Raw genomic sequence first — 13331 nt, forward strand, 5'->3', positions numbered from 1 at the left:
TCGAACCTGCGACCCTCAGATTGTGAGTCGAGTGCCCTAACCACATGGCCATGCCGGGCCCTAACATTACTGAATAATTAAGTTAGGTGTATAGTGATTGTTAATTTTTTTTTATTAGTTACATACTTAATTTGTAATTCACTGTGATGCCTTTAGATAATTTCCAGCTGGTTTATTTAACAATGTCTATTTTCCTTGTTCATACAGCGTAAAATTCGCCTTAACCCGTTTTTGTTTGAATTAAGTGTTTTCGACATTGTTAAGCAGCTGCCCACTTTCATGATAGATCATCTGCGCGGTTGTCACTTGTATAGATGACGGAGTAGACGAAAATTTCAAACTTCTGATCAAATATGCAATTGTTGCGGATCTTGTAAGTGTTTGGTAATTAAATTCCTAAATTAGAACTTAACCTTTGATGAATTACTCGTTAAAACTACATCCAGTTAATATTATTTCATGAGTACAAAAAAAAACTGTGAAAGTAAAAAATAAAGTAAGCTACATCGATAATGTTGAGCTGTAAAATACAAGTATACCTGCAAGAACGTTTTAACCAGGTTTCGTTTGGTTATTGTTAAGCGCAAAGCCATACAATGGGCTATCTGTGCCCTGCCCATCACAGGTACCAAAGCCAGATTTTGAGCGTCGTAAACCTACAGACTTACCACCGGAATGTGGTAAGGATCAGTATAGAAAGTGGGCTATCTGTGCCCTGCCCATCACAGGTACCGAAACCAGATTTTGAGCGTCGTAAACCTACAGACTTACCACCGGAATGTGGTGAGGATCAGTATAGAAAAGAAGAACTGTTTCATACTTAAGGTAATATACTATCTACAAGTGAAACTAGTCGCCCACTGCTATGTCTGGACGCCTATATCATGGCTACAGAATTTTTAAACAAAGTTTTAAAACTCTTAAGTTAAACAAAACACAAAAGCCCATTTTTAGGCGTAGGCACTCACCCTCTAAAACCATCATGCTGTAAGCTGTTGAAGCTTTTTTGTCTCACCTGTTATTAATAAGACACGTCAACCATGCACACTCACTCTGCATGAGCACCAGATGGCAAATGTATTTTGGCACGCGGCGCACTTCAACCCCTGTGGACTAGGACGTCCAATCAGTGCTGTGTACAAGCAATTCTAAAAGAGTTTTAGGGTAGAGGCTTTACTCTCTAACATCCGCCACGCGCAGAACGACAGGTGAGAAACGTAACAATAGAGCTCATGGTCATGGGATTTCAAAGTTTTGCTTGGTAATCAGTGATACTTAAAAGTCGGTCCTTATTAGGATTTCGAGGTCATACTGCAACTTAATTGGATACTTTATATAATAATTCATAGAAGTCAACCTCAACCTCACAGTAACCAAAGTATTTGTGAAGAATTATTATTCTGCACAAGTTAAAAATGGTGCAACTATACATAAAATATAGGTGTAAAACTAATAAAAAAAATGTTTAAGATAAAATAGATACTATTACTAGCTAAAAAGTAGTGCAATGGGGCTTCATGAAAACCTTTTCTATTTTGTTTTTATAACACAGTAGTGTCGGGATGGATTTGTTACAACCCCTAAGACTGTATCAAACACGGTGAAATAAAGGAAAATGAGAGGAAAACCAGAAAAGTCTTCAGGTTAAGAAAACTGATATATAATCCGCATTTAATACTAGATAAATTTATAATACTTATATAACTTCAGATTTAAAATACTAAGTAAACAAAATACTGTTAAATGACTTCGAACTAAAAAAATGGAACTTTCAATCAATAGATAAATAATCCTAAGCATTACACACCGAGAGACATTATGTATATAGATACTGAGGAATCTCTTCCATATGGTAACAATCTGTCCCTGTTCTGATGAAGTGGCCTACTTCTGGCGACATCGTTAGTTTGACTGTTGAAATTGTGTCTTTTTTTTGTTTTTTTTTCTGTATTTACACCGATATCTTATTTTAAATTGATTTTTTTTGTGTGAAGTAACTTTTTTCAAGTACCCTCTACATTCTTATTAAACTCAAATTGATTGTGTTTAATATATTTCTAACAAAATCTACAGATTTTGATCACACTAACACAATGCATAACTGACGGTCTTCCGATTAACAAAGTCAATAAAAACTTCCTGTGACCCAACTTGTCATGAAGTCATGGTGCATGAACTGTGTGATCCCATTTCCGGAGATTTCAAAATAACAAGAGATTTCCGTCATAGGATACGTGGTTGATAACGGAAGTTAAATTATACTGCATAATTGTATATAATTCTTTTAAAAAATCAATTTTGGCGCATCTTTCACGTCTAAATAAAACAAACCTAAGTTTGTCCAAAGTAAATTATTCGCATTCTCATTAAAACATTTATATATGTACATTATTGATGACGCTGTTTTTATAATATTTAAAGCTTTATGACTTTTTTTCACTTATTCGTGAAAGTTCTAAAGGTAATGTTTAGCCTAACATATATGAGAAGAATACAGTGTCAACGTTTGTAAGGCACGAGTTGAGTTCATGAAACGAGTACTTAACTAATCACAGCACTAAGATATGTATGAAAACATGTCGGTATATAATCGTCCAAAGCAATGTCCTCTTTCCAAGAAATATATTAATACAATTTTTTTAAATTTATAATATTACAAATATGTTTATACTCAATCGATGAACTATAATTTTATTAATGTTTACCTATAACTTCAATTATAAATTATTTCCGAGGGTTTATTGTCCATTTTTCTTACTATATAAGCTACTGAAAAAGAAAAAATTTGAAATTTTCATGTACAATAATATTAACTTCCGATTAGGGCAAGTCATTTGCTAGTAGTGAAACTAAAAATCAATCTGGTATAGAGCATAATTAATTAAATATAATTTTCTTATGTCTTACTGACAAAGAGTCGAATGCATTGCTTCATCAGTTATGTACCCTCGTTGTTAACAATCTTTTCGGCCGTAATCCTAATAATATCTCACGAGGATCGTCAAGCTTAAGAGATTTAAGTTAGTCCTAAATACATATATTAAACTAACAATGCAAAACAGCATCTATAATAAAAGTATAATAATAGAATATGAAATTAAAAAGCAATAAAATTCGATATATTAAACATTATATCCAATACTGTTAATTAAATAACAGAGTATATCGTACTTGGGGAACAATTGAACACTAGCTCTAGAAATATGCACGGACTTTTCTCTACGTTAAAATACTTGTCTTTTCGAGCTTTCGGCCCTTCTACCAAAACATTTTACATTGTTGCTCGATGAAGGCTCCGGTAAGTGGACCGAAAGCTCACAAATAAAAGTATTTTAACAAAGAGAAAAGTCCGTGTATAATTCTACATATTAATTTACCTATATGATGAATCTTAAAAAAACAATGAGCATTAACTGTTGGCTTCAAGTACTGTCGCCGATTTAATGTTCGTTAAACAAGGTAACACAAGCTTTACACAATCCTCTCTAAAATCGTCATTTGACCAACGAAAACCCATTCAACAATTCCAAAAGTTTAACTTTCGAGGAAAGTAAAATTACTACGACAGCTGTTACAATTTATGTGTGTGTTTAATTATGGAAATACAAAATGATAAATAAAAAAGTAAATTAATACATAAATCGTACAATAAACAGCTAGATTATTGGTTCTGTAATTGAAAATATAACAATGTTAAATATACCACAAATAATACAATATGTGAAACATACTATGAAGTGTGTCTAAAACAACTATTCCCACTTTAACTAACAATACAGTATATGGGTTAGTTGTTAGTTAACAACTAACAACTAACCTCTGTTAGTTAACACGTGGAGAAGGCTACCGGAAGTAATTAATAAAGTCAAATCTTTTAAAACGTTGAACTATAAACACGATAAACCTTGAAAGAGTTCAATAATAAGACTTGGAAAGGTAACTTACAACAGTCGTAAATATGGGAAAGAAAGTAATTAGCAAGAACTTTTGTAAGTTCTGGAAGTATCTCAAACACTTTAAAAATGAAAAATGAAATTCTATCCCATTTAATTTTTAAAAACCAATGTAACTTAACTAATGACACATGTGAAACTCTGAATTATATGTAATAAAAACTCAAATTAATGGGTTAAAACCAATGGTTGTAAATAAATTAAAGCAGTTAACTATTATCCTTTACAAATTTCCAAAAGAATTAAAATACAGACGTGAAAGTTTTTAGGTCATGATATTCCGCAAAAGTTCTAAATCCACACTTAGTAGCAGGAATATTGTTGAATTTTCCAAATATTTGAACGAATTTTGTGTATAAAATGCGATAGGAGAAACCTAGTTTGTGAGTTCACGAGTATTGTACAAGAAGGCAGCTTGTAAGATTGAACAGATTATTATAATGTATCTAATAAATTGTGAGTAGTAAACAATGTAACATATCATATTCTCCTTTGCTTTTGCTCACGCGTTCTTAGAATAACATACTTCGCATTTGGAAATGGAAAGTATATAATTTCAAAGTTAAAAACGTTCAACTTGAATAACTGATTAATGATTCTGATATCAAAGTTCAGATATTGGGCTTTGTATTTAGTGAAAAGCTTGTTTCTAGAGTGGATAGATTTGTTCGGCTATGTCAATGAAACCTCGCTAGTTACGTATAAAACTGTTATCATTACACCTGCAGTGCGATTGACTAATATTTACGATGCATGAAAATTCCAGTTCAAATAAATATAAATCTTCAACTTGTATGCTAAAGTTACTTCTTATTGGATTTTTCTTGTATTTTTTTGTAATACACGTTGACCAAATTGCACAAATGTGTTTCAAGTAAATCAATATATAGTCAGCAATAATTCGATTAATATTTAGGAGTAACATTGTCATAGAAAATTCTGTGTTTACTAACGCTGAGAATTGATTAACCAGAATTATTAAAAGACCGCAAAGACTAGTATAAATACTACTAAAATCAAATGTTTCTACTTTTAAATCTTCAATATCTTTAATTTTCCCTTTGCATTCAATAAAGTTACCGATGCTAATGAATGGATTAATACCGGTTCTCTCTTGGACAAATACACATATTAGTTCAAAAAAAGCACGAGTTTATTCGAAACAGATGGGTTAAAAATGTTTTTCTTTCCTTTGCTATGATTTGGTGGTTGAAGATGGACGTTATACAGATCCTGAACACTCTTCATCTTACATATCTCAGCTCCTGTCAGCCTGGAGCTACATATATATATGTATGTGTGTGAGTCACAATCTTCTAATAGCATATTAAAATAAACTTCTTTAGTACTGTTACTTGGTGTAAGTAGAAACATTATAGCAATGATGCGATCACAGTGTGATGATGACAGCATTAATTCATTTATCAGTCTATTACCATTTTAAGGCTTGATAAAAAAAATATATAGTTTTTTCGTGGCTATTTCCTCGCAAAGCTTTATTCAACAACACAGAAACTACTTGAATATGGCATAAAGCTTCGAATGCTACAATTTGTACCAATAAATCGTTTTAGAAAACCTTAAAAATTCTATTTTTCTTCCAGTGTTTATTCCTCGTCTATATACGTATCAAAAACCGGTTGACCTTTCCTTAATTTGATATGCTTTACAGTCTTAACTGGTAATCTTTCATCAATCGTTTTATTCTAATGTTTGGTTATGATCCTTAGGCTACTGAACTAAAACAATTAAATATTAATACTTATTAATCGTGCCAACATTTACTGATCAACATTTTAAAGGTAAGGGAAATAAATAATTTTGAAAAACAGATACCTAGACATACATACAGAGGGCTGAGTACGGTATATAAAAAGGCTTTTGAATATGAAAGTCTGCAAATCACGTAACAATCACAACCGATATAAGGTTGTAGTAAACGACATTTATTGGAAGTGTGATATCGCTTTGGGAAAAGGTACATTACAGGTTTTTCCGATGTAAAATATTCGTACATTTATATCATAAAGAAGTTTAGATAGGAGATTTATAATTTTCAAGACGGGGATATCTCTTGTTCCTAATAACACTTAAAAAAGAATAATATAGTTCAACTTGGGGCACCAGACCATCCACAAAAGTCACTGACTTGTGCCAAAACCAATAGTATGGTAAATAATCAAGAAATATGTCCGTTTGGAAAAGCGGCACAATACATGTGTACACGGGTTGTTTCTACGAGAGATCCTGTTAAACCGTCGCATAACTCAATTAGCTAGGAATTAAAGACATACCGTTAAGTTGCCGATGGATTTCTGTGAGATCGAACTGTTAAAATGGATATTAAGAAACTGTCGACCTTGTACACTAGATGGATTGTGGAAAGAAAGCAGGGAAGAGTGGTGTACTTCGGACATGACATCCTTACGACGAAACCTTTTGCAATGAAAACTACGGCACGACTGAATCGTTTTATTATAATGCACTAAACCCCTGTACATATCAAATATTATGTTACATATTCATGGTTAGATCTGATACAATATATCTAAATGCTTAAAAGCGCATGCGCATAAAACAGACTTTGTGAGAAATTTTCCATGATGAATAAATTAGGGAACTGGAGAAGCAATTTCAGCATCCCATGTCTTGTAATTTTGCCTATAAAGACGTACCTCTCTTTTTCGAATACACTAGGTTATAATAAATCTGTTAAAATTACACAAGATCAGTGGTTCTTTAGATATTTCTAATATCCATAAACACCAAAATGCTTTTCACATTTTAAATATGGAGTTTTCCTGAGGCGTCATCAAAAACGGTTTGAAATGTGTATGTTATAGAGAAATAAGGAACTGTTAAATATGACAATAATAATGCTACTACTAAGTAAAGAACCATTAAGAAATCCAATACAATATATGTACTCTAGCTACATTCGTGCTAAATCAATATGATATGATGTAAAATTATATGTATATTATGTAAAATAAGTCGAACATTTTAAGCACACTTACTTTCCATATAATGCTGTTGGGATGAGGCTCTGTTGATAAGGGTAATAACTTTTCCTTCCGCTTGTTGAAAGCCAACATGTTCTGGTTGTTGAAAAGCTTCTTCAAACTCAGGCACACAAACTGACTCATACAGTGATGATTGTTCCTTATCTACATCTATAAGTAAACATAACTATATATACATATTTGGTGTCAGGCAGGGCAGATGAACAACAGATATTATTCTTTAATATTGGAAGTGTTGTGGCAGTTCATGTTTATTTTGATATAACTATACATCATACCAGTCAGTATAAATCGATCAGTCATGAATATGTTGAAGATGCAAACGATTCACTGGATATCCAGTACCTTTCAACTAACATCTCAAGTTTTTAATTTTCTTAGTCATACGACGATAACAGTTACATACATTAATTACAAAATAAAATAATATTGAAGTTTCACCCACCCACTCTCTCTCTCTCTCTCTTTTTTAACAAATCGGTTTTTAATCAAGCTACATAAAAAGAAAAAGGTTTTATTTTTATCAAAGAAATATAAGATGATATTTGATAAAAAAGTCATGGCAGGTAATTCTTTTTAAAGATAATCGAAATGCGCAGGTACGAATTTTTTTATCTATTTCAGAAGGTAGCGGTAGTCGAAAGACCAAAAAAAGTAACACTATCATGTCACCTCTACATATACATGTAAAAACAAAAAAAAAAGGAAGATAAAAAGAAACGTTATTTATTTCACTTCCAGAAAGACAATATTTGCATCTTCTTAGTGTAAATCACATTCACAGTTCTGTTTTGTCAGTGTGCCGTACACCTAAACCCATGCAATACGATAAGGGAGTAAGTAAACTGTACTGATCTAGAGAAGACTAAAACAAAGTAAGGCTTAGCTTAATCAAATAGTGAAGAAACATAATAAATAACATACTTGAGAACATAAACATCTTAAAATTATGTAACAATCACACTTAAATCGACATAATTTGTAGTGCATTTTAAAAAATTCTCGATGTCATTGCACGACAAAATCCACAGAAACGTTAATAGGATAAAGTAGAAGCTGTCATACTTTATTATACTGTTCTCTTCCTTGTGATAAAATTATAGTTTAATTGATGAAACTGAATAAACAATTCTGTGGGCTGTTTATTTCTGTCTTTGATACCTTTGTTTTCGCACTTAGTCACATTAGAAGCATAATATTAGTAAATTTGCATGTGTAAAGATGAGAAGTGGAATGAAATGACTGGAAAATATAAGGCCATTTTCGAATGGATTTTATTAAACTATAAGTTAATAGGCAGTTAGGTTTCGTCACGCTCGAAAGTTAATGCGATGATCAACGTGTTTTAAAAGCACACCTCAGAAAATCCTCCATCCTTTTACACGTGATCTCTGTTAAGTATTTTAAACCTATCTTTCATGTCACGGAATGTTATGATGATTATACATAAATAGTCTAAAGTCTTGTAACAGCGATGGTAAAATAATTTCGTAAAAATATAACGAAAATTCCATTTAATATGGCATCCGATTTAATTATGGAGTAACGAGAATGGAGGCAACACGTACAATATTTCATTTTTTTCTTAAGCATAAAGTTTGTTTCTTTGTCTTTTTTTTTAATTTCACGCAAAACTACACGAGGGCTATCTGCGCTAGCTGTCCCTAATTTAGCAGTGTAAGACTAGAGGGAAGGCAGCTAGTCATCACCACCCACCGCCAACTCTTGAGCAACTCTTTTTACCAACGAATAGTGGGATTGACCGTCACATTATAACGCCCCCATGGCTGAAAGTGCGAACATGTTTGGCGGAACGGGGATTCGAACCCAGATTGCAAGCCGAGCGCCGTAACTACCTGGCCATGCCGGGCCGCATATAAGAAAAAAATTGTGTTTTAAAGAATTAAGTAAATTGTGAGTTAAATAGTTTGAGTTTATATACAACCAATAAAACGATGTTACTTAAGTGCTTTGATTTAATAAGACAGTTGATAATTTCATAAGAGAGAAACGCCTTAATTAAAACACATTTCCATTATCCATTCAATCGCACCACAACCTTTGTAAGTCTTAAGGGCCTAAAGGACAGCGTAACACACACACACAACAAGTATATTTATGCGGGGTCTCAACGTGGCCTAAAACGTATATAGAAAAGTTTTTACTTCATAAATGCATCTGAATGAGATAATTATTTTGTCAGCTTCACAGTTCCTTATTTCATGTACATCGACTAAATAACAACAACGATATCTAGAACTCTACCACAGGATCGTCTGGAACACGACAAACACGAGTTAAAAATATATCGGCCTAATACTAATGTCTAATGACAAATAAATTATTATAATCATATTTCGCCATCTTGAAAAAGGTGTTCACACCATAATAATTATTATGGTAACAAATAGCTTATATAAGTAGTGTTCCGACCTTTATTACATATTTCTTATTTTTATTATATTTCTTGTTGTGTCGCAGTCGGCATGATCAGTTCTGGATTGAGCGGAATGCGTCTCGGCAATGGATGCGGCGAATAAAATGTAGTTGGAATACTTATCTAATTCTTGAAAATCCTTAAGGGACTAGATATAGAATGCAGTGTTAAAGAATATAATGGCTTAAACATTAATGTCTAATGACAAGTAAATTAATAAGAATGCATTATTTCATTAGTTGTATACCCTCGCTTTTAACGATATTTTCGTCTGTAAAGCCAATAATATGTTGTTAGTGTTTTAGCACAAAATTCTATCCAATGCGGGAAATCGAGCTCGGATTTTATCGTTTTAAATCCGTAAACTTACCGCTGACCCACCAAAGGACCCCAATAATATCTCGCGAGGTTTGGCAGCTCAGAAGATTTAGGTTAGTCCTAAATCTACACACTAAATTAAAAACGTAAAACAACCTCTATTGTCAATGTATAACAATAATAATAAATAATAAAAGAAATACTAAAATTACATACAGTAAACATTATATTCTAGCCAATACTGTTCATTAAAGTAATATGAAAGGAAGAATACTATATTTATCACTTACGTAACACACATACACTAGTTGTTAGATTCAAATACAGTCGTAGGTTTAATGTTCGTTGAAAAACGTAACATTAGTATAACCGTTATAAGCAAAGCCTTCCACAGTCCTCTCTAAAAACCTCTTGTGACCAATGAAAACACATTAAATGGTCCCGACAGTGTAACTTTAGAGGAGCCTGCCATCTGAGATAAATTGCTACGACACATGTTACTGTTTAGGAGTCAAGTAGCAGGACCGTAATACTAGTAAAACCAAAAACTAATGTTTATGAAGATACAAAATTATAAGTAAGAAAATGAATGAATACCTGAATTGTACAATAAACAGCTAAGATATTGGTACTCTAATTGAAATATAAAAATGTTAAGTGTAATAAAAAGAAAAACAATATATAAAACATACTATGAGGTGTGTCAACTAATCCGTGTGTCTAACTAACTTCTGTCATTGACAACAAAACTCATGAAGCAAGCAACAGGAAGTAATAAATAAAATTGAATTTTCTATAACGGCCAAAAAGTACACGTGATAAGACTCGAAAAACTCAGTAATAATTACACATAGAAACGTAGGCTACAACAATGTTACTTGTCATATAATATTAGAATTAGGCCTATTATATTTTTAAGCACCACATTCTTAATCTAATCCGTTAGGGATTTTTCAAGAATTAGAAGAGTGTATAATAATAATATTCCAACCACAATATATTTGTCATATAAACTGCCTACGATGCGTTTCGCTCAATCCAGAGTTATTCAGGCCAGCTGGGATACAATAAACATAGAAGTGGTCGGAACACTATTTATATAAGGAAAAAAATGAAAAAATAAATATGACGTAAGTATGGCAATAAGTACAGAAACAAGGTAGAGATGAATACACAAAACAATACAAAAATCCCAACATAAGTAGCCAAATCTTTCCACGAAAAACTTTTATCTACAACTAAATGTTGAGTCCTTTCATTTGCATGAATTCAGATATGAATAAAAACATTTAAACTGAATAATGCTATACAGTCTTACAGTGGCTAATTCCAATAAGCTTGTAATATTGATTCAGTGGCTACTTATGTAGGGATTTTTGTATGTTTTTCATCCCTACCTTATTTCTGTACTTTTTGACATCCCTACATCATCTTTATTTTTGTCTATTTTTTTACCTGTTTTCCCTCTTTTTTTATAATGAATGGTAGTCACTATGAAGGCAGCAGTTTTAGACTGGCGTGATGAGTTGTCTTGATGGACATCATGTGTTGAAGTCAGTGAAACGCTATACTGCTTCTGCACTCCCTAAGTTAAGATGCAACATTTTGGTGTGTAAATCATCGCAACAACTTCAAGCATCGGTGAGCATTAGGCCTACTGACGCCCGAAACAGAATAATCAGCTGTTACGCTACTCGTTGATTCTCTAGTTTAGTGATGTTTTTGGCTAAACTGAAGGTCTTAATAGCTTTCGAAAACCTCTAAAACGTAAGTTAGGTGTTTATAAAAGTCTCATAGATTGTTATAAGAGAGATTTGAGACTATGATGAGTAATACATAATATGCGTCGGCCATTTTTTTTCCGTCCCATCCCTAACATACTAAGCACTACTGTGCTTACTGATAAACTGTTTGATACAACAACAATTGTTAAGGTGTACACGCCTGTTACAAGCCGGCGAAGAATGATTACAATATTACTTGTCATAAGACATTAGTGTTAGGTTGCAACATACTTGGAACTGGCTTGTAGCTAGTGTTAGCTACATATGGTAAGAGCTTAAATTAACGGGAGGTAAAACTAATGGTGGTCAATATGCTAATGAGATTCATCTTAAAACATTTCCAAGAAATTTAGGTGTAGACATGAAAGTTTTAAAAAGCTCGCGAGATTCTGGAAAATTAGTAGCAACAACACTTAACATGCGAATGATTTTACGAGTTCTGTCATAGAAGTCTTGTAGTGTTGAACAAATTATATTGTATCTAATAAGCTACGAATTATAAACATCGAAACATAACTTGTTAGAAATGTTTGTAATTGGAAGTGGAAAGTTTATAATGCTAAAGTTGAAAACGTCCGATTAATTAAAAACTTTGAACTTGGATGTTTGATTAACGATGTTGATATTCAAATCCACATTAATACCGGTTCTCTATGATAATATTACAGTATTTGTTTAAATGTTCTTTAATGTATTTCAGACCATTGCCGTAATTCCTTAATCTTAACTTTTTGTCTCGGCAATAAACCTAAATTTGTATGGTGTTTTATGTATTTTGGAAGTACTACATTACAAAAGTTAACAGAATGCACTCCAAAGTGTGATAAAACTAGGAAGTGTTTTCACACCTCATTACCTGAAGGCTTAAACGTTTTTAAATCAAACCATAGTTGTTTTACATAAAGTTTAATACATATATATATATAACTTTTTTTAATAAAAACAAAGTTGTTTGCTGCTTTATCGACGAGAGTGGTTATATATGTACTATGTAAACAATCTGATTAATAACTCATAACCTGTTCATTTTGTGAAATTTCAATAAGTATGTTATGTTTTATGGATCATATCTTTAACTCCCATAAGCTGTTCTTTAAATAGGATTTCTTTTAAGTTCTCTTTTTTTTTGTACTTATTTAAGTAAAACTTTATTGAGTGATATACTAATTACTTGTTTAGTGCGTTTCCAATTAATTAACGGAGGGTATTGCCTCTGATGCAGTACCTGGGGTAGTTCAATGCTCTGGGAAAACGTTAAGGCTTTACTGAGGATTACTAGGTGAATGCTGAAAAATGGATAACGGACAAGGATCTGTTTATCACTTTGATTACAAAGCCACATACCAACATATATTATTATAACATTAATCTGGCACAAGCTCATGCATGATCATTCTATTTCACTGTAAACCATTTTGGCATTTAATAAAGTCAAATTACAACACAGTTGTATTTGAATTTGTAATTTCCAGTATAATATACTGTTACGACAGCGGAAGTCACGTGACGCTTGTAACACTTCGTGAGATTCTCGAAGGATCGTGACTTTTCCTGGCAGCTCTGGTCTTTTTCAGGCGCCCTCTATTTTAGTATATAAGCCCGGCAATTAATTGCAGACAAATAAATATAGAGACAGATAATTGAGTCAAGCGAGCAGTAATGACGGTAATATAAAGTGTGTGTTTTGTTATCGAGATTGCAAACGTGTTGACTGTGGAAATTCTGTATATTGCAAAGTTGTACCGAGAAAGAATAAACTAATTAAGAAAGGACTTGTATTGCTGAAGTTTCTCGGAAATAATTTCTACGGGAAATG

General features: G+C 32.4%; 1 protein-coding gene across 4 annotated transcripts in view; it reads right to left on the reverse strand.

Moving 5' to 3' along the window:
* LOC106465421 (protein c-ets-1-A-like) overlaps window positions 1-13331 on the reverse strand; it is a 64177-nt gene that overhangs the window by 15044 nt on the left and 35802 nt on the right. For all 4 annotated transcript variants that reach the window (XM_013925656.2, XM_022393659.1, XM_022393668.1 and 1 more), the window contains one exon: window positions 6971-7126. In XM_013925656.2, the coding sequence (XP_013781110.2) occupies window positions 6971-7126 (156 nt within the window). The remainder of the gene's footprint in view (window positions 1-6970; window positions 7127-13331) is intronic.

This window comes from Limulus polyphemus, unplaced genomic scaffold (genome assembly GCF_000517525.1).
Source record: "Limulus polyphemus unplaced genomic scaffold, Limulus_polyphemus-2.1.2 Scaffold67, whole genome shotgun sequence".
Taxonomy (NCBI): Eukaryota; Metazoa; Arthropoda; class Merostomata; order Xiphosura; family Limulidae; genus Limulus; species Limulus polyphemus.